Below are 22,501 nucleotides of genomic sequence, written 5' to 3'. Positions count from 1 at the left end.
AGGGCAGGAACCAGCTACGCTCTCCTGGTAACTTGTGCCTTGCTCTCCTTTCCAGGTATTTAGGGTGGAGTGCAAGCAATACAGTGGGTCACTCCCCACTTGCACAGCTGGTAAGCAGGAAAGGGCTGGCACGTGGTTGGGTGTTTTCATTTTGCTCAAGACCTCACTCTCAATAAGGTTTCACTCCTTTTCTGTAGAGGGTTGGGGATGTGTTGATCTCTTCCAGCTCGCCTGGTTAAAAATCATCTTGGGAGAAATCCCTGTAGGTTGAGCGTAGGGGGAGTTTCCCCCCAGGGAATTATACTTTGTGCAGTTATGTTTCTGTGTTACCCAGTGCCACCCCAGCTGGAGCAATATGGAAGACGGATGGAAACAGCTTGTTCTCACGAGATCTCTACTACAGCTGCATAGACTTTAAGGGTGCATCCTCACTAGAAAAGAAGGGGCATTATTCACCTATGTGTGCAAACACATGGAAACGAACATGAGGGCAGAACATACCTTTTTTCCTAGTGAAGACAAGGCCAGTGAGGTCTGCAGAGCTCAGCCAAAGTCTGAAACTTTAACTGCCTAGCTGTAGCGAGCCTCAGGAGCCCAACCATGTCCTGTTAAGGGAAGGCCTCTTGTAATGGGATCTACTGATTGGGTGTCTTTTTAAATGCAAAAGGCAGCGGAAGCGCCGTATTCTGTAATATAGAAGGATGTGAGTGTGTGTGTTTAAAGAATGTAAAGGATGCTGTGGGGGTTTTTTTTTTTTAAAAGCTTCTGCTAATACTGTTGGCATTGGAATATATGTTATACCCAAAACACCACGTTAAAATAACGCTATTGAGGTTGCAAAGTTAAGCACTCAAACATTAGGCAATGCCAGAGATAAGGTTGCCTGTGCAACCTTAATTCAGCCCCCTTGTCGCTACGCATCATGGCGCAGTCTTTAGTTACATGATCACATACTATTATTTCTATCCCCTGGCCTTTCCAGGGTTTTGTAATGGAAAGTGGACTGTATGGCAACCTTCGTTATAGCCAGTGCTGCCTCTGATCTATATTAGAATTAGAACTCAGGGTTACTCAGTGGAATGCAGCTGGCAGGGCAGGCAGGAGGTGAAGGATTTAGGACTTCGTATGGCACCTTTCACCTTAGAATCTCACAGCCCCTTCCAAAGCTGGGTCAGTAGCATTGACAGAGAGATGAAGGGACTTGTTGCAGAGGGGAACAGAGCCCAGCCCTTGTGAATGCCTAGTCCCAGTTCAGCCATGCACTCGGGCACAGGCCGAAGTGCTTTGCCGAGCAGGCACACCTCCAGGTTCAATTCTGCGAAGTTCTGAGCACTTCTGGGAGGTGCTGAGTGCAGGCAGCGCCCACGGGCTTCAGACTGAAGTGAGAGTGTTTAACTCCTCCCTTGAGTTAATGCCGCTGGAGTCGCCCTAGAAAAGATGGGGAGCGGTGCTTTATTTCACACGCAGAGAAGTGCTGCCCAACCCTCCCGCTCTTCTAGTAAGAGGGCTGCTTTTCTAGTTCTGCAACTGGTGTCCACCCTGTGTCTGTGTTGGACACCTGCTGCAGTATTTACGTGCGGGAAGAAAAGAGCCTGTTCAGCAGGACAAAACATGCATTGTGGCGGCTGCACAAAGAGGCTTGTCAACGGCTTAAGGAATGCTGGACGCCCCAGAGCAGTTCCTCATGGCACTTCCAAGGAAACCAGAGGCGCCAGGGCTAGGGGGTGCCACTTACCCGACAATCCTTTGTTGCAGAGAAAAACCTCCTCGGAACTTAAGGTTCTAATACAAGAACAACACCCCACCTTCGTATCAAATCCTTCATACCACTGCCTCAGGGAGGCGAGTGAGATGTGCTATCACAGTCCTGCATCAGCGCTGCAGTGAGTCCAAATTTCGGGATTTCAGATGAAATGGGCAGGGCTCTCAAAAGCCACCTGTCGAAATTCAGCCAGTTGAAGTCATTTCCCGCATCCTCCGAGAGCGCCCCCACTCCCTGGCTATGGCTCAAAATGTTTTGCCAGGGACACTCTGAGGGATCATATAACACAGGGGTAGGCAACCTATGGCACGTGTGCCAAAGGTGGCATGCGAGCTGATTTTCAGTGGCACTCACACTGCCCGGGTCCTGGCCCTGCTCCGGGGGGCTCTGCATTTTAATTTAATTTTAAATGAAGCTTCTTAAACATTTTAAAAACCTTATTTACTTTACATGCAACAATAGTTTAGTTATATATTACAGATTTATAGAAAGATACCTTCTAAAAACGTTAAAATGTATTACTGGCACACAAAACCTTAAATCAGAGTGAATAAATGAAGACAGCACTTCTGAGAGGTTGCCGACCCCTGATATAACATCTACAAGCTCCTATTTTTTCCATTTGGGATGGCATTTTCCCAGGGAAGGATACACCGTCCTCTGAGGCCACCTGCCAGGTTATCACCCATCTATCGCTGCACATTGTACACTCCCGCCATACTCCAGTAGCATGGTCAAAATACAGACTTCCCCAGTAAAGGGCATTTAACATGAGTTTGCTGCAGTGTCACCTCCCTTCGCATTTATTAATATTTGCATTACAGCAGTGTCTAGGGGCAAGAAGAAGATATACATTTTTGGTTGAAATTCCTCCCAAACAACTCCAATTTTTTTCTTGCAAATTCCATCAGCTATAGCTGTGCTGTCAAAGTTTCATGGTAATTTTTACCCAATTTTGGATGATATTTAGTTTTGGACCAAACTCTCCTGTTGTGTCGATGCAACGTGATGGACTTCAATGGAGCTGCACGTGTATTTCAAAAGAATTTGTACAGTTTGCATGGCAGGTTGCTCATTACATAAGCAGTTGTAAGTGGAGCTACATAGAGCATCACCAAAAATCCTTACTCCTTATCTCTGGCACCACATTCCATTTCCCAAGCTCAGACTGTGACCACATGGGTCAGGGGTGTGAGTAACACTGAAGAAGGAAGCTGGTCTCTCAAAGAACGGCCACGAGGGCAATTGAAAATAGCACTGTGGTAATTGATTGGTCTTGTTCTAAGACTTGCTTTCGTTGTCAGCACCACCTTGCCCCATTAGTCCTGCTGTTAACCTCTGCTCATGAAAGAGACTATGACTGTAGCTGCTGCAGGGTGTATTCCGTTGCTGTCACTAATGACACTAATGTCTTGCTGGTTCATGACTGAGAACATTCTGATCATTCCTCGGTAATTATTTTGGTTCCCATGTGCCGAACAGGTGCTATGTCCCATGTTCAGTTGGAATCACTTATGAACGGTAAATCTCAACTAAAGTAACACCAACCAAAGCAGAAGTTAGTCTCTTGGCGCTTCTTAATCGCCGGTGCCCCAGTCCAGCTCTTCGTTTGGAGACGGATCAGGCCCAAGATGTCTCCAGCATCTGCAGAAGCTTTGTCCTTATCTCCTGACGCAGTTTGTTTCACAGTCTGGGACTGGCCCCTTGAGAAGCCTCTGTCTCCTGAATAGACGAGTAGAAAGAACCATTGTGCCAGAGGAGCAGAGCTGATGACCACAGTATTCGTCCTGGAGCTTTAGGTGATCTTTCAGATATCCTGAGTGTCTGGAAGAGAAAGACCATGATCTTGAACTTTTTTATAATAATTAATGGAGATATCCCATCTCCTAGAACTGGAAGGGACCTTGAAAGATCATTGAGTCCAGCCCCCTGCCTTCACTAGCAGGACCAAGTACAGATTTTGCCCCAGATCCCTAAGTGGCCCCCTCAAGGATTGAGCTCACAACCCTGGGTTTAGCAGGCCAATGCTCAAACCACTGAGCTATCCCTCCCATAGACTTGATAGTCTATGGGAAGCCAGTTTAGAAAGCAAGGATAGGGCTGATGTGTTCTGTTGATCCTGGGGGCTGATTCATTGGGGCCTTTGGGGACATCTACTAGCAGGAACAATTTCAGGTTTGCCTCTATCAAAGGTTCTGGTGCAAGTGCCGCTCCCAGAATCTGTGTTCTTCATGGCAGACATTCCAGGGAACAGCACACCCCCCCACACACACACAATCCCCCATCTTTCAGGGATCTTGGTGGCTTTGCTGAACTTTAGTAAGACTTGATCACGAAGGCCCCTTCTGACTTTAAAGTCTATGAGTCCATAAAGCCAAGCAGTGTAAGCAACTGGACAGTATAAAGGTGGACTGAAGAAGTCCAAAGCAGTAGAAATGTGGTTTGAAGCCATTTTAAGGACTGAAATCTACCAGTACATCATCAAGGGCCTAAATGGTCACCATAGCTGGAAGAGGCTTGCAGGAATGACAGAAGCCCTAGGACATTGCCTCCTGACCAGTAATTGGCTGGGAAAAAGGCTCGACATTAACTCCAGGAGAATGGTTGCTATTCCTACTATTTGTGAATGACACCATGACCGGCTGATGAGTCATGTAGCAGAGTAATAATCACATGGGTATGACACCGGATCCTCACCTCCTAGCACCTCATCATTGTTATATAATCGCCAGCCTTCCTCATTTCCTGTAGTGAGGCGTAATAGTGCAGAGTAGGCACAATAGCTGGGTGCACAGTTTGATTGTGCTAAACGCCGTAGCTGTGTGTTTCCACGGCTTTGATTTGGCCTGCCATAACTCACAGGAATTCTGAGCCGGAGTGTCAAGGGGTGGCGCATTTGGGTCTAGAACCAGCACTGTAAAGCGTAAAAGCTTCTGTCTAATTTCTGTTAGACTACACTACTGGGCATGTTCGTTCTTTGGGATATCCCTTAAAATACTGTACTGGCCTGGGCCCCGGCCCTTAGCACTATAGAGTAGCTTTCACTTTACAAAGTATTGGTTCAAAACGCCTCAACTATGGAAAAGAATAACGTCTGATTGAATCACCTCGTCTCTGCCTTGTGTATTGCTTGCTTTTATCCCCATTTCATCTCCCCTTTTAGCTGTAGTTTTTTTGTTTCTCGCTTTTTCCCTCCACCCTTTTCCTGCCATTGCTTGGATGACCATGCTGCCATCACTGGGAAGAGCCTATAGGCATGTCCTATCCCTGTACAGGTCATATTCACGAGAGCAATCCTCCTCCAGTTCTGCCCAAGCTTTCCGCACTCCACGAAGTCGCCCCATCTGTAAAATGGGCTGACAACATCCCTGCTAAACAGGGCAGTTGGGAAACTTAACTCATTGCTGCTGGCAAAGTGTTTGTCCGTTTCTAGCTCCTTCGGCCAAAGGATCTCCAAAGTGCAATTATGCTAGCAAGGACCCCCATGAGTTCCTAGCCTGTTTATCCGATGACTCACGGAACCTCTCTTTCCTGGCTGTAGATTAGATCTGAACATTTAAATTCCTCAGCAGACCTCGTCCTAGGTGCAAACTGCTGCAGCGATTATAAATCCTTACACTGAGCACATGGCCCAGGCCAGGCTCCATGAGTTAGCAAAGGAAAAACAAATCATTAGAACACCTGTTGTGTAAAGAGGATCATTAAATTGCAGACAGCATAAGGCCTCGCCACTACAAAAGGCAGCCCAGGATCAAAGAGTGACTTTAGCCTAGGGCCAAAGGAGGAGGAATTTTTGCCACAAAAACTCCCTTCCTCAGCATTGCGTCTCCATCCAGGGCAGCCTAATTAACAGAGGAGAGGGTGGCGCAGAGAGCAGGGCTGCTGATGTGGGGTCTATGCCGAAGCTCATTGAAGCCAGTGGTCGTATTTCCACTACCTTTGAATGGGATCTGGGTCAGGAACTTGAACGCTGGTGGAAAAAATATAATCTAGGCCCTCTCTCTCTCCACTGCGTGCGATTAAACGCCCTTCGGCCTTTCCGTTCTGTTTTGAGCGTGGGGGCAGGCTTGGCCAGGCTTGTTAAAAAATCAGTTCAGCTGGCCATAGCATTGAACTGATTATTCTTGGGCATGAAATAAGGTGCCACATCAGGAAGGCAGCAAAGAGGTTTGTAGAGGGCAGGCAGAGGCGTAGCGAGCGCCCTCCGTACCCTCCGACTGGAGGGGGCCCCGCAAGGAAGGGGGCCACTAAAAGTGGCAAAATAAATACCGCATTCCAGTTTCTGCATTGTAAGGGGCCCCGCCCGAACATATGTTCGGAGGGGACCACCGTTCTGAGGGGGCCACGTTCTTTGTTGCTACAGCCCTGTGGGCAGGGATAACATCCAAATGGCGTGGGGCGTTGCCCTTCAGATGCCAGGTGGGGTGGGGGAAGAGGGCTGAAGCGGTCGGGATTAATACTTTGAATTTCGATAGCATCTCCTACCTGCGGATCTCAGAGCACTTTGCAAGCATTAATGCAGGTAGGAAAGCATTCTAAAGACAGCCCAGCTTTGGCGTGACCCAGGACTGCTAGTTTCCCCATCGCTCTGGGCTGCAGCCCAACAAGCCAGAGCACAAGCTACAAAAAAGGTCCCCAAAACATAACCAAAAGATAGGCTCCCCTGTCGTGCAAACTAGCCCATGTGCCCCAGAAACCTGTGAGCATGGATGGGGGAGAGAGCAAAATAAGCCCTTTGGCCTGCTGCTTTATGTATTTATTTTCCTTGCCGTATTTTATTTCTTTGGCCGTCTCAGTTCAATTTGTGCACAATGATGGGAAAAGTGAAAGCAGCAATTTGCTGGCCCAGCCCTGGAAACCAGTCAGTTACGGCACTCCATCAAAGTTTCTCTTAGTTTTATTATTATACACTTTATTTTAGAGCAAAGGAGGTTGGCCAGATATTCGTGTTAAGTCACTGGTCACGCTTCCCCAGCCAGTTTTCGCTGGGGAACGAGGCTGCCTGGCAGCTGTTCAAAATCATTCCTGTGGCTTTTGTCATCATTGGTTTTTCAGAGCTGTGGAGCCAGTGGTCACCCAAGAAGTTAGCACTTTACCCACAGTGCTATCTGAGAGACCGCAGATAATTGAATTGGGAAATGCCCATAGTGAGGCTGGGCATTGCAGAGTAACGGGAAGATTAATTGGTGAATGAACCAATACAGATCAAGGCCCCAAGGGGCTCAGCACTTCACAACACACATAGTAATAGACAACCTCTGCCCCACCTGCCTTGGAATCTAAATAAATGAGATGGACAAAGCATGGGGGAGAAGGAAGGATAGTTCTCTCTCCCCCTTTTTTAACATATCGGGAATTGAGGCCCAGAGAGATTAAGTGATTTGTCCAAGGTCACCAAGGGAGTCTGTGGCAACGTCAGGGATTGTTCCCAGATCTCCCAAGTCCCAGTCCAGTGTTTGAAGCACATGACCACACTTCCTCAACTGCATGGCAAAAGTAATCTGACAGCAAATATATCTAGCTGGGTGTGTATGTGTGCACACAGCGGTTTCTCCAAAAACTTGTTCATTGCTTTAGACAACTGAAGTATTTGTAATGGTCTATTCTGTACCCAAATAACAAGGGAATAATGCAACTTCTGAAGTAACTGTATGTATTTAATTTAGCTGGCCAAGTTTTAAGGCACAACATCATAAAATATGTCCTACTCTAGCAGGCTTATAAAGATCTTCTGGGCTTTAAGCAAGGCAGCACCTGATCATGACATTCTCATTGTATTTCCTGTGTTTGGTGGAACGTCAGAGATAAAAATAACAGACAGACAACCTCCCACTCACCTTTGGAAGCTGAAGTCCTGATGTCAAATGCTAGAACGGTGATCAGTCTGGGCGCATTCAGTGTATTGCGGATCTAGCGTGCCCTCGCTGGGGAAGCGTGTGTGGGCATGTGAGACACAAACACAATCCCCCCAGGCAATCAGCCACTGGAGCTGAGTCAATCTGTTCCACACGTCAATCACCCTGGGGCTGGTGGGGAAACCAAGGTAAACAAAGCCATGCTTGAAAATGCCAGCAGTGCACAGCAGTTGGCAATGGCTGGGTTGGGTTAAAATCTTCCTGGTTTGTTTTCCTCTCAAAAGTCTTCATTAATTAAAGGCTTAGAACATTTGAATGTTTACTTTCCTCCAAAGATGGCAAGAGGGCCAGATCCTCACCTGGTGTAAGCTGATGTAGCTCCATTGGCTTCAGTAAAGTGATGCCAATTTACACCTGCCAAGGATTTGGCCCTGAGCTAAGCAGCATCTGTTGCTTGGGTATTTCAGGGGATGCATCATGGTGGGCCACTGGCATTAAGTTATTCATTTTGTTCCCACTTCAGCAAAGCTCTTTTGCACGTGCTTAAGCCATTCAGAGTTTTTTAAATTGACCAAAAATTACAATTGAACCTAAATACTTTTAATAAGCATCTCTGCTTTGTCTAAGATACACATCGTGTCTGCTCACTGACATGGCTGATGTCTGAAAAGTACTATGGACACACACATTATACACAAATCTCTGGCAGCTATTGTTCACGGGTCCTACTGCATAGTTCGGATGCCCCAAGGCAGGAGATGAGCTGTATATCTGTTAAGTGGCTTATCTGTTCAGTCCTCCTTCCTCCATGTCAGGTCTCCCATTTTCAGTGTGATCTGTACATTCGATAGCTCAGTGGTTTGAGCATTGGCCTGCTAAATCCAGGGTTGTGAGTTCAATCCATTTAGGGATCTGGGGCAAAAATCTGTCTAGGAATTGGTCGTGCTTTGAGCAACGGGTTGGACTAGATGACCTCCTGAGGTCCCTTCCAATCCTGATATTCTATTCTATGACATAAGAAAATCTCAAATTAAACCTTTAAGAAAAATGATCACAGGTTGACTTTAGGAGCCATATATTAGGCCAGATAAAAAACACCTGCGGAAGAATCAGGTAACTCCAGATTTAATTTAAAAAAAAAACCACAACAATTAAACATCACATTTCTTATTCCTAAAATCCACCCTTCTGGCCTTAGAGACTTATAGAATTTAACAGGGATGAGGGAAGGGGTTGATTTTCAAAGGCACAAATTGAGTTAGGTGCCCAATTCCCACTGAAAGTCAATGGGCTTTAGCCAGCTGATGTGCCCCCAAACTGAAAAAACACTATAGCGCCACAGCAATTAGTGCGAAACCCTATAATACTTAATAGAGAATGAGATTCTTTCTAAAGGATTATTTTGAGCTATCCTATAGAATTATCTAGCAAGCATATACATTTTATAGGACAGTTCACTGAACCTATGGAGAGGTTTATCATGCGCCGTTAACTTCGAGCAGGGCATTTCCGTTAAAACAAAAAAAACTTTTTCCAACCAGGATCAAGGCAGGTGAATGCCAAAATATCCCATCTCTCACTGGAAGTCTGGGGATGGTCCCTTTCTTTCTACAGATCCAAAATGATTTCAAGTAATTTGTGCTGAATGAAGAATCAGGGGGAAAAAATCATTCCCCTTCCTAAAATTTGCTGGACTTACTAACACAGAGAATATTTTTTTCATAAAGTCTATTATCCTCTCTGGTGGAATTGTAAGCCGAGATGTATTTAACATGAACTACTTAAAACCAGACTAAACCAGACCAGACAAAGTGCTAGACAAACATACTAGAGAGAGGACAGGCTTGCACAGACACAGTGGAGAAGATAAGCAAATAGGTGTTTCCCATAATCGGATTCTATAAACAGCAAAATACTACATACAGTGAACGAGCAGGTATTGCTGTAACCCTATTTCTCACCAATGACCTTCTTTGTTGGTCAAAAGAGAAACTGCCCCCTAGTGGAAATGTTCTCGCAGTCAATGGAATGATTCACTTATAATTGGAAAAGCCAGGTGATGCAGGTAAGTCACCTCCAGACAGGAAGGTATAAAAGACACCTGACTAACAAAGGCAGGACACTCACGCATACACTTGGAGCAGCGGGAGATCATTCATCCTACCAGATCAACCTCACCTGGAAACTCATCCACAAACTACCAGGGGACTTGGATATCAGAAGACAAACAGAGACAACTTCTAAATAAAAAGAGCTGAGACTAAACACATCCTCTGAGGAGGAGACACATCAGGGATAGAAATCAAGAGACAGAACATGCTTTTCACCTGCTAAACAGCACTCTGTACAGGTAATTATAGACTTGAATCTCAGTTATATAGCTCTTAACTCTGCATTCAGTTGCTTGGAGTTAAAGGTGGCACTGGGGAATCGGGTTACACAGCATTAGAGGCCACTGTGTTTTCTTTGTCTTAGTTTTATGGTCAAGAAAGAAATTAGCTTTTTGCAACAGCCTGAAATAGGCAAGTGATTTTGAATTTGATGAGTTACTGTGTCTTCTTTCATGGTTCACTTATTTACTGAAGTGGAAAAGGCGTATGGAAAACAACATTCTGGGGCAAATGGGCATTGCTTTGTTAAAGCCTATGGGTGTGATGCCAGCTTAAACCAGCAGAAGTTCTGGCTCACCGTTTGATTATTTTCAGTGTCACAGATGTGCAATACAATATTTTTAATCAGTTCTGTCCAGTGTACAACCCAGAGGTTTGCTATTGGGTCTCCTCCCTCCTCTCTCATTTTACATCTTGGGTTCTGAATATTGTCTATCATTTGTACAGAAGTAGCTCCTAGAAGCCCCAGTAGCAATCTGGGTCCTGCTGTGCTAGGTGCTGTACAAATACATAAGCAACAGTCCCTGCCCTGTCGAGCGTATATGCTAAATAGACAGACAAAGGAAGGAGAAAGGAGGGGGGAAAAGTCCAAAGATATATAGCAGGTGAGGACAGAACAAAAAATAGAAACCAGGTGTCCTGACTTCCAGTCCAGTGCCCTCCCCCATCCCATTCATCTCTCGTGCACGTCGTCCGTGATGGAGAGAGAATGTTGGTAATGGGTGAGGAGAGACTCCTCGGAGCATCCTTTATCCATCCACACGCACTGACACCTTCAGTGACAATTTGGACAACATTTCTTATTTCTAACTTTTTGTTTTAGTTTCCAACAGGGAGTCAGCGGCTCTCTAAAAAGAACAAAGATTATTATTTTCAATCAATCGAGATGAACATTAATGGTTAGATTTTTAAAGCCATCTATAGGGTTTAAACACATTTTCTGTTAAAACTAAGAAGTATCAAAATCCCTTAGGCTGATTTCAAATTCTCAACCTAAACATTTAACCCATGATTTTTTATTTATTTATTTATTTATTTTACTGTATTCTGGGGCAATCAACTGATACTAGCTTATAAATTAGATATCTTCATACGTGTATGACTTTAAATATAAAATGCTAGGTCCTGACTACATTTAGTTGGAAGGTTTCGTGTTTATGCCAAAGTAATACCATATTCTTACTAATACATGGGATTATTTTAAATATATTTATGGGCTTTGCTGTCAGATACATAGGGGTAATTCAAGAGCAACTCAAAAGAATGTCATTCCTATATCTTTGACTCAAAACTAAATTACACTCCTTTATAAAAGTAGTAATTATTTTTCTTAGGATTTTATTAACTACCAGGAGCGTCTGGGTTATTATGATTCTGCAATGACTGTTGTGGAGCACTAGTAAAAATTCTTTACCAAACGTTTTAGGCTTCAGGCCATATTAAGTCATGCAGAACTCAGTGATTTCATCACTGAGGCTGGTGCAAACACCCTTCTGCATCATCTGTCCATGTGGGTTCTCAATCCTTGTGCCCCAAACACTGAAAGTGAAACGGCCACGTTTTACTGGATGGAATTTTGAGAACCCACAAAGTTTGTGTGATTTTGATTAAAAGCCAGGAAATCTGCCCCAAGTTCTCTCCAAACTGGGCCCAGGTTTGTGAACAGTTTGAAAAGGGTTGTGATGGAACTAGAAACCATGCCAGCTTCAAGTTTTGTTGCCCCAAAAGAATTAAAATGATGGTAGGATTTGCTGAAGAGCCTTGGCAGATATTAGCAACAGCCACCAGGTGACCTGTAGAATCAAGGCTTTACTAGGTAACCCTAAGATTAAAAAGTGGTGGTGTGCACGTGTGCGGGGGGGAGAAACGGTGCCCCCACTGATGAGCTAAATTATCCTCATTAAGTGACCAGGTTTTAGCTCATAGGTGCATAATCTGGGTACCTAAAATTAGCTTCAGCTCTCGCAAGACGAGCTGTAACAGAGCAGGACTTTATTTCCTGCATGATAGCGAGAGGGAAACATGCACACACTTCCTTATGGACGTGGAGGAACAAGGCAGGATTTTCAATAGCTTAAAGTTAGCCTCTTGCAATGCTTAAGATGAGGAGATTCTTGCCCAAGGCTGGTGAACTACCCCTGGAGTGACTCAGGAGCTATTAGGGTTGTGCTTTGAACACCCCTGGCATGTCATCCATATGCCAGCCGTTTCTCAAAGCCAAGCAAACAGGCTCGCCCGGTTCAGCGACTAGTCGGAAATGAATGCTTCCCAGGCATTTACGAGGGAACCCTCCCATTAAATGTCTACTTTCCAGGACAAAAACTTTTAAATGCCCCCTAAGTCAGGGTAGCTAGCTGCCATGTTGTCACGGAGACCAGGTTTACACACTCCATCTGGAGTGACTCCATTTGAGGTTGTGAATTAACTTGCTGCCACCCTGGCAGCATTAGTACTCTGTGCCAGAGCTCCCACTCACTCGGACGTCCTTGTGGACAGAAAGCACCATGGCATCGCGTAGCTACAGGCAGGCTGGCACTTTCAGTCAGAGTGGATGACAAGACAGAAGCAGCTTCCCCATGAGGTAGCAATAGGACAACAAGGAAATAGCTCAGTGGGAAATTCTCCCCACTCTGGCGCCTGAGGGAATTTCCTTAGGCAACTTTTCTTCCGTGTCATGGTTGCAAGGCAGGTAAGCTTTCCCCCCCCCCCCCCCTGTGGGGGCGGAGGGAGCAGAGGATAGACCCGATCTTGCAAAGCACCCGGGTGCCCTCAACTCCCATGAGGGCATGCTGGAGAGGACACTCAGGCAAGCGTGAAGGCACCTGGTTGGTGGTGCTGACCATCAGCTGGAGGGGATGTTCTGTTCGCCCATTGGGGCACTGTATCAATGAATACAATTTATCTATTTATCTTAGGCTTTTTCACTGGTGCCCATCACCCGTAATACCTGAGCGCCTCCCAGGGTAATAGATTGGCATAGCAAAGTCCCTAGTTGACTTCATGGAGTCTTCTGCTCTTCTCCTCCCTTCTCAGATTATGGGAAGCGGCACTTGGGGTATGTGTTTTGGTTTTTGTTGGCAGGGGGAGGTATGCGGGGGAGACGGAAGTTGTAAACTCTCTCCCCGTGGCTGTGGTGGAAAAGTTTTGGCATGATGCTGGCTTAGGCTGTTGTCTGCTGGTGGCGTGTCTCTGTCCCAACACAAACTTTTTCTGGATGAGGATTGCGGACTTGGGGGAAGAGGTGTCTTATTTTCATATCTACCAACAGTGATTTCAGCTCTGCTAGAACTGCAGCTCTCAAGGGAGCTGTGCCCATGCCTGCATAGGACTAGTCTCTCTTTAAGGTCTTGGGAAAATGTAACAAAAGTTAAAGGGTCTTTCCCACCCTCTTTATCTAGCTTCTGACACTGCTCTGTTTGTCTCCTCAGGGTCGGTCATGTCGTGCTTCCCCCAAATGCGGCGCACCGAGACGCCAGATTCCCCCACCAGCCCCGTTCCTGCCGCTCCGGATGAAATCCCCATTCCTATTAGCCCCATCATAGTCACCTCCCCCACTGACGGCAGGAAGCTCAGCTCCCCGACGTCCAGTCTTGCCTCCCCCAAACCTACCTCCCCCATCGAGTGCTCCATTTGCTTCAACACCTATGACAACAGCTTCAAGACACCCAAGCTGCTCCGGTGCTCGCATGTCTTCTGTCTGGAATGCGTGGCCCGCTTGACCTCGGCACTGCCCCAGCCCCGCGTTGAGGACCAGCTGCCCTGCCCCCTCTGCAGACAGCTCACAGAGATCCCCCTTGAGGGCCCTCCGGCTCTCCAGACCAGCCAGGAGCTCCTGTCCACCCTGCCCGCCGAATACCAACGGGAGAAGGTGGTGTGGATGGAAGGCAGCAAGCTGTGCTGCAGGCAGTCATCCCAGGACCCAGAAGATCCCGACGCATGCATCTGCCTCGATGTGGCCATGAGCAAGCCCAATCCCCCCGTGACGCCGACAGAGGGCATGGCTGGGAGGCTGTCCCGCTGTGCCATGTGCGACGACTGGAAACGCATCGTCCTCCTCTCGGCCCTGGTCATCATTCTGCTGTGCATCATTCTGTGGCCGGTGCAGTGTGCCCTGAAAACTGGGAACCTCCGCTGCTTCACAAGGACGGTTACGTTCACCAGGCCAAACCCTGTTCCATTTACATATACAACCCCGCCAGCGCCCGGGACCAGCCCACCCTCGCGCTAGCAAGAGCTGGCATTTAAAAGGCTGCCCATGCCGAGGAGCTCTGTCAAAGCGCCTCCACCCCATTGAGCTAGATCAAGCTGCTGCCTACTGGACTTCGCCAACTTACCTCACTGCCAAACTGTAGCAGCCCGTTCTCGGCCTACACACTGCTCCGCCTATGCACTTTGAATGTCACCTGAACATCCACTGTTAATCCAGCCCCTTGCTTTCACACAACTCTGCCAACACAAAGGGGAGCGGGGTTGTGCATAGCCGTATATTAAGCCACTGCTTCACCTAAATCTCTAGCCATCCTAAACGCTACATAGATAACGGAGCCTTGAAGACTTGCACAAAGGGCATATTTCTAGGACTGCTGCTTCCCAGGAAAGGTGCATGTGCTTCAAAGTGTGGGGCTGTTGCCATAAAGACACAGCTGTGACTGGGCTTGGCCCTTTCGACTCACCGATGGAAAGGAAGTGCTAAGGGAAGGGTTATTTTCTTGGAAACTGACAATACTGTGAAAAAGAGTCTAGATGTGATTATTTCTAAGGGAGAGAAATACATCAGCCCTTGGAAAGAAGCATGCGAAAGCTGTGTCTATAAAGTGACCATATTTAATTTTATACAATGTGCTTTATTAAACATTTCAACTGTATATTTTGTTAGTATTAAACTATTGCTGGAGGTGGTGGTTACCTGCCTCTGCTTGGTATTTGGGTCTAGTACTAGCTTTTTACTCTGGTCAGCAGAACAAGACTCAGCTCAGAGAAGACCATGCTGAAGGTGCGAAAAGAAAATTGTAAATTTTCACCTCTCCCAGACAGGCACTTGTGCTGTAAAGTTGTGTCATTTTTTTGTGGAATTGCCCGCAAATGAGGTTTAGAAAAATAAGAATTTCTGCATGTTTTTGTTGCAAAGCCATCTCTGCTTAATATTTAGCTTGGCCACTTTTTTTTTTTTTAAATTCAAAAACAAACAGGGGGCAGGAGGGAGTAGTTTATTTCTAACATGCAAAAAATACAAAAAAAACCCCAGCCCTCCCAGGGATTACCATTTAACAGAGAATTTTGCACAGCTCAACTTAAAATGTAGTAGCTGACATACAAGAGAAAAGCTAGATCATTCTCCTAGACATCACAAAATGTCAGTCTAGCTCCATAACTAATACTGACACCCTTTAAAACCACTAGGGTAAGACATGGGGCAGTTGCTCCAACTATGTATTTAACGGGATGACTTCTGCATTGCTCGAACACGAGGGGCTCAGTGAACAATACGCCATTGTTAGAGTAAAGAGACCTGATAATGCAGTTTAAGAGAATAATTTAACATAGCCAGCATTAGATGCAAGTGCTGTAATAGTATTTAGATGCTTTGTACATTTTACATAGGTGGCACTGGCTGCAGAAATTAACTCCATGACTTCTCTCCTTCTAGGTGCGCTTTAGGGGTGTTAAGCTTAAAATCCAGATCAGATGCTAATTGCATTTCCCCAAATTCTGCATCAATCCAGCACTCAGTGCCCAGCTGGATACAATAAGCCAAGCTAGACCCACAGTAGTGCTCTAAAGTAATAAATGTTTACACTAATCATCAGCTTGCAACTACACTCCCCCACCCTCAGCACCCCACTGCAGTCTCTCTCTGGTCATCTTATTGCAGGCACCTGAACCGAGGGGGAAGGTTCATTTTGTGGGCTGGTCGTCCTTTGTTGTTTCCAGCTGGAGAGAGGAAAAGGCAGACCCCCCGCTCATCTCTCCTCTTGCCATCAAAGCTGTAAAGAGGGATTGGAATAGGATAGCATGCTGCAGCCAGCGGTGGCACGGGAGCTTTGCCAGGCAGGATGTCAGCAGGGTCCTGGCTGCTGCAACAGATTCAATAGGTTGCCAATTTATAGCAAGCCTTAGAAGGCTGGTATTGTCCAGCCCAGTCCCCAGGCCGCTGGACCCAGAGCTTTTAACACAGTGTTTGTCAGAACCATTTGGGTTGCCAGGGACTCTCTTGGGTGATCTTGTCCATCCCCGCAGCAGACTACCACTGAAGTCTCACCAGTAGTGGCCAGATGACGAGTGCCTGCATTGCCTCAAAGCAGAGAAGGAATCTGACGGGGGCGAGTTGTAGCTAGCTCCTTTGTCACTGTACACACATCTGACTGCCATATGCTCATTTGACTTCCCTCTACAAACAATGGCCCAGGCTGAACCTGTCCACCTGCCACCATCACATCCGTTCCCACTGATTTACCGTATCGACACTCGACACCCATCCATCCCCCTTGCAGGGTTTTAATACCTCTCACTTCCCAGCCTGCTGCCACACTGAAAGCTGGAGGGTCGGGATGGCTTTGGGAGAACTGGTAATGGGCTACAGAGGCTTGTGCTGAAGCTGCTAGTTCAGAGCTAGCCCAAAACTGTTTGGGCCACTTGAGCGGGACTCTGGTTGGGGTCTAAGAGAAGCAGGTTTTTTGGCTAGGAGAGGCCTGGCACCCGCTGGCATCCTACCCCCTTTCAAATGCCCATCGGTCACTTTCACAAGCATTTCAAACTTAAAAAGGAAAAAAAAAAACCTTTAGAATATTCAACATTTATTAAAAGTGCAATAAAAATAAACTGTTTTCTTGTCCCAGTGACAAACGACTGAAGATGCCAGCCGGTAAATACAGCCCCGTTCCATCGGTGTACTCTTTGTTCAACCCCTGCAGTGCCTGGGGAGAACAGCAACTCCAGCACTGAGAGCTAATGCCATTGCCCCGCACGTCCATTATCCCACACAGACAAGGAAGAACGTTTCTTTTCCCCCCCATTAACAGCTGCCCAAGACAAGCTCTCCTGGTTTCGGCCCTGGCATTCAGACCCTGCATAGCAAGGAGTCCGGCAGAAAGGAGATTCTTTGGCAGAGCGGTTGCAATAGCAGGAAGTGCTGCCAGTGAAAACTGAGGTGCGCGAACAAAGCTGGAATGTTAACATTCCAAAGCACTCTCTCTTCTTCTTCGCGGTGCTGTACAAATATTAATCATTGCCCACAGCTCCCCTATTTCGTATACATAGCATTAGGCTCAGCATACAAACGTGGGGGAACTAACACAGGGCATCCAGCAAGACAGCGACAGAGTCAGGAACCCAGCAGAACTCTATGCCCTAATGTGCTGATGGTACATGTGATGTTGCCCTCTGGTTGCTGAGCGCACAGATAAGTTGCCTCCCTACTGCTTTTACCATCAGCTACGGGAGATCTCTTCGCTCCCGCAGCAGAGGCCTGTGTTGGTGGAGATGAGGGTTCGAACGCAGGCTCCCCACTCATGTGCGTGTCAGAATCTAGTAAGCGTGCAGCATGGGGATTTTGCTACCAGACAGACAAGTCCACTGCACCACACTGCTTCTCTGCATGCTGCAATAGCAGGGGTTGCTCCAGGGTCAGGAGCTAGGCGCTTTGGCAGATTGCATAGGCGCCCAAGCCTAGCACAGCAGAAAGGAGGTGCATTTTCTAAAGGAATGAGGGCGGAGGGCATTTACACAGCGGTTATTTGCACCGTACCTAGGTCCAGTCCACATGCCCAGTCCATCACTTCCATGGCAGTAGAGTTAACCCAAGATTCAGTTTAAACACCTCTAGCTGAGAAACGACCAACCTCATGAAGTCGTGAAGTGCAGCAACGCCCCGGTGACTGTCCTGAGCAGGCAAAGCTCCTACACGTCATTTTATTTTAACTTTTTACAAAATCAATTTCTTTAAAAATTAAATTAATTCTTTTAAACAAAATTTTTTTTTAAAACTGAGCTTTTACGCCCTATGACCATCCAGAGGCACTTGCACATAAATATCGGCCTATGTGAAAAAGGGACCGGAAAAGGTCGCTCCCGTGAATAAGTTAGATTGAGGCGTGTTCCTGAGGCGCGCACTCTGCCCTGCTCAGATGCTTTCGGCATTTTGGTTCCTCGCTGGATCCAAGGTGCTTGAAGGGGCGTGGGGGGGCACGGGGGTAGAGGGAGGCAGCGGTGACAGAACTTGGAAAGTGTGGACGTGAACACTGTAAATCCTAAAACCCAAAACAAGAGAGGAAAGAGAAGGTGTCAGCTATTATGTATAACAGAGTGACATACACACGAGAAAGAAGACGCTCCCAGTACGCACGTGTATGTCTCTTTCACTCCGGGATCCAATCGGAGGTGTGACTGAGGCTCAAGCAGACATACCTGCGCTAGCAGAACTAAAACCAGCAGTGTAGATGCAGTGGCAGGGCTTTCAGCAACACAGGTAGGTACCCAGGGTTCTGGATGCCTACACTGAGGTCCATGCTACCGTATCTACATGGTTATTTGTAGCCATGCCAGCCTAGGTATGTCTACTCAAGCTGCAATCCCACCAGACTGCAGTGTAGACATACCCTCAGAGTCTACACTAGGAAAAAGCAACAGAGAGTCCTGTGGCACCTTTAAGACTAAGAGATGTATTGGAGCATAAGCTTTCGTGGGTGAATACCCACTTCGTCTGACCAAGTGGGTATTCACCCACGAAAGCTTATGCTCCAATACATCTGTTAGTCTTAAAGGTGCCACAGGACTCTGTTGCTTTTTACAGATCCAGACTAACACGGCTACCCCTCTGATACCGTACACTAGGAAAACAGCCTCAGTTCGCACTGTGGGTCTCATTCTAAGGCAGTTTTCAAAATAAAATAATAATAAATAATAAATAATAATAATAATAATAATAATACTTTCAAGTCCTGCCCCATTTCTCCCCACCCCATCACTAGCTGGGCACTGCCCAGGAGCTGCACAAACATTTTTAAGGTCTGTTAAACTGACCCAGGACATAGCTGGTTTTCCCTGGGTAGATGGGGCCATGCACTTCATGTATGATGCCAAACAGGGACCAGAGCCAACAGACTCCTGGCGGGGTTTAGTGCCAACCTCTGAGAACGAACGTACCTGTGCAGCCTCCATCCAGCTCCCCTTACGGCCCCTTTATCTCCCTGCATTATTCATCCCTGAAACTTTGGGGTTTTTGATGTTCAGGTTCTCGTAGACGGAGGCTGAGTCATCATCGACCCTGGAAAGATGCACAAAGCCTGCTGTGAGTAACCCTCTTACTCTGGATTCCTTCCCCAGAGCAGGTTGCCTGGGGGCCCTTGAACAGAATTCCAAGCCTCCCCCCCCCCCCCCCCAGCCTTGTAAACGGCAAGACCGGGAATTACCCCGCTGCCTATTCACACCCACACACTTCATGCCTGCTGCCCCTCAGACATTTAATATACACACAGACTGGGCCCTGAACATTCATCCAAGATGCGAGCCTTTATATATGCATGCCACACTGGGACGTGATCTGAGTGAGAATATCACCGATACTTCCTATATGTCTAAAGATAGGGCTGAGCCAAAACAATGGACTTTCTGGAGGGGGGAGGTGGATAGGAACCTGGATCCAGATCTGATTTTTGCAAACCAACCTTCTTATTCAGAATGGGTCCAACCAAAATCCCAGATCCAAGTAACCCCGAACTTCGCTTGAAATCCAGCTGAGACTTTGTGAAACAATAAGTGATATGCAATATTCAGCAAGGAGGGAATAGTTTTCTTTGGCTTTGTCCCACCTGTGATCCCTCCCTACCTTCACCTGGAGATTCATTTAGAGTTACAGATTCAAACGCAGCCAAGAACTCCAAGTGAAACCTCCACGATTTTGAACATTTAGACAGGTGCCATCAGCCCAGCAGGTCCATGTTGGATGAGTGAGTGGAGTGACTCAAACCCTGCCCCTCCCACTCAGAAATTCCAAGGCTAGAAGGGACCACCTGTGACCCTCTCGTCTGACCTTCTGTATAGCACAGGTCAGAACTGCCCCAAAGTCATTCCTTTTGAACTAGAGAATCTCTTTAAAACGGTGGTTTTCAACCTGCAGTCCACAGTCCCCTGGGGGGGGGGGTTTCCACAGATCATGTCTAAGATTTCCAAAGGGGTCCGCACCTGTGTTTGAAATTTTTTTTTTTTTTTAGGAGTCCGCAAATGAAAGCAAGGTTGAAAAACCACTGCTTTAAAACAAAAGTTACCAGGGGTGGCGAATCCATTGCTTATATGGGACATTCTCCCTGCTCATCACTCTCCTGTCTAAAACAAGAGACATCAGTGTAGAACTTCTACTGTACATGAAGGGCCCTCGGCAGAACTGGATTACGTTTATCGACCGAAACGTTTTTTTTTCTGGTGAAAAATGCAGATTCGGCGACCGGGAAGCGTTTGGTAAATTCCCATTGGTTTCGCCAAATTGCTTTGGTGGAAAAAATGCTAAACAAATAAATAAAAATCTAAATGTTTCATTTGGACATTTTCCAAACCAACGGCCTCGGTTTTTCGATTGGAACACCTGAGATTTTATTTTTAAAATTCAACGTTAAAAACACGCTTGAAATCCAGTGTTTTGTGAGCCCCCAAATGAATTTTTATTTTATTGTTCAGAGTTGCCAGTGAACTGAAAACTACATTATTCGCTCAGCCCTCTGCTTGTCCGGGCTCACGCTCACCTCTCCCCCAACTCATCCTCCCTACATGCCCGCTCTCTCTTTCTTGTGCTCTGTACTAGATTATTGCTACTCTTCTCTTCTCCCCTCCTTCCTCTCCCACGGCTCACGGGACATTTCCAAGAAAAAGGGGCTTAAGTAATTGCCGACTGAACACCCCTACGGTAGCTGCAAAAATGGGACAGACCAGCAGGCTGGGGTGTTGCTATGTTTGATAAATATTTGCATGGCCAGTTATAGCCATTCTCCTCCCGCCAGCGCGCTAGAAGTGGCCCTAGGTGGAAGGAAGCAGCTGCGTGAAAGATGGAGGCCACTGGGGGCTATGGTCATTCAGCCCCATCTGCTCCCTGTCATGTCAATAATCTCCCTCCCTCCACGCAAACTTACACAGAGACGCGTGGTGGGAGCGGCTGCCCTTTGGCTCTGGCTTTATCCATAGGAGGGTGTCGGATATTCAGGTAGTCTCGCTCTTTCCGCTTATTCCTCTGAAAGAGAGAAAGGAGATAAAACTTCCACCAGAGGCAAGAATGGAGGCACTGGCTGCCGAGCAGATCTTCTGCCCTACAGGCAGGTAGCGAGGAGGGCGAGTTAGAGGAATGGAAGACGTTTTCCCACAGACACTTCCACAGCACTGGGGAAGAGCCCAGCTTCCCAAGTCTGAGATGCTGAAGAGAAGAGTGGAGGTGCGCAGAGCTGGAAAGACATGATCCTGAGCCCCAGTCCCCTAGCCTCTCTTCGGAAGAGCATCACCTAGCATTTCCTCTTGCTTCAGAGGCAGGGGATATATGTTTGGAAGCCACAGGAGCACAGCAGAGCCCAGCCCCAACAGGGAGGGCACATGGTTCCATGGATGAGCAAACACTTGTGGCTCATGAAATCGCCATGTTTTTACAGTAAGATTCCTCCCAGTTTCGCTATTAACCGGAGATGGGCCCAAATCCATCCTCCCTGGGTTCACACCTGGGAGCTGGATTTGGATCCAAGTTCATAGCTGGGAACTATGTCAATCCACACACAAGTTCAGCAGCTTGGAGAAGGCTGGGCTCGGATCTAGATTTCTAGCGCTTGCGTTCAGTGTGTCCAGGTCCAGGATTTGGATTCGTCCCATGACAGGGAGAAGCGGCTCCATTCAGATCTGCTGTTCTGACCGGGGAGGGTTGGTTCAGACCAGATTCTGCCAGTGAACCAATTCCCACCCATATGCCTAACATCACTGGGCGGGAACGGGACCCACCTGCTCTTCTTCTAGCCTCTTCTGCTCGGTCTCAATGTACTGCTGAACAGCCATGTAAACGAACTTGTACTGCGCCTCCGTCTGCACCATGCCAGAGCGCTGCCTGCGCACCATCTGGATGGTTTTGGGGATGTCTATGTCACAGTCCAAACCTGCTCGAGGGGGAGAAGCAAAGGATCAGGAATTGAGTGAGATTTCAGCAAGGTGGGGGGAGGCAGTCCCTCCCTCTTCTCTCCCCCCCCACCCCCCATTCACCGAACACAGACCCCACCTCCTTTGAGCGGCTTGGAAGCCATTAAATTAACCCTTCTGCAAGAGTCCGGTAGGGTTTAACAGGGAAGGACGACCTATCTGCAGGTGTCTGGAACCCTCATGTAGAACATGCTGGAGAAATCTATCCTGGCTGCATTGCCCTGGAGGATGACTCACAGAGCTTCTGGAAAGGAGATCCTTCTCCACTACCTCTTAGAGGCTGGTGGAATGATTTCTGGTGAGGCTGGTGGATGTGAGCCACACCTTTCCATAAGGAA

At 47.2% G+C, this 22,501-nt stretch overlaps 2 protein-coding genes across 2 annotated transcripts in view; one reads left to right on the top strand and one right to left on the bottom strand.

Moving 5' to 3' along the window:
* The first annotated feature begins 13,007 nt into the window (after positions 1-13,007).
* Positions 13,008-14,235, top strand: RNF223 (ring finger protein 223). The gene is made up of 2 exons (XM_065421167.1): positions 13,008-13,062; positions 13,436-14,235. The coding sequence occupies exons 1-2, from the start codon at positions 13,008-13,010 to the stop codon at positions 14,233-14,235; spliced, it is 855 nt and encodes a 284-aa protein (XP_065277239.1).
* Positions 14,236-16,788: 2,553 nt separating this feature from the next.
* The window catches only part of LOC135893424 (tyrosine-protein phosphatase non-receptor type 11-like), an 84,375-nt gene continuing 78,662 nt past the window's right edge, over positions 16,789-22,501 (bottom strand). The window contains exons 13-16 of the mRNA XM_065421238.1: positions 21,972-22,123; positions 21,125-21,222; positions 19,149-19,269; positions 16,789-18,253 (exon numbers count right to left, since the gene is read on the bottom strand). Coding sequence (XP_065277310.1) covers positions 19,185-19,269; positions 21,125-21,222; positions 21,972-22,123 — 335 coding nt within the window. The 3' untranslated portion in view covers positions 16,789-18,253; positions 19,149-19,184. The remainder of the gene's footprint in view (positions 18,254-19,148; positions 19,270-21,124; positions 21,223-21,971; positions 22,124-22,501) is intronic.

Source organism: Emys orbicularis, chromosome 22, assembly GCF_028017835.1.
Source record: "Emys orbicularis isolate rEmyOrb1 chromosome 22, rEmyOrb1.hap1, whole genome shotgun sequence".
In the NCBI taxonomy this organism is placed as follows: Eukaryota; Metazoa; Chordata; order Testudines; family Emydidae; genus Emys; species Emys orbicularis.
This window is presented reverse-complemented; position numbering and strand designations above follow the sequence as displayed.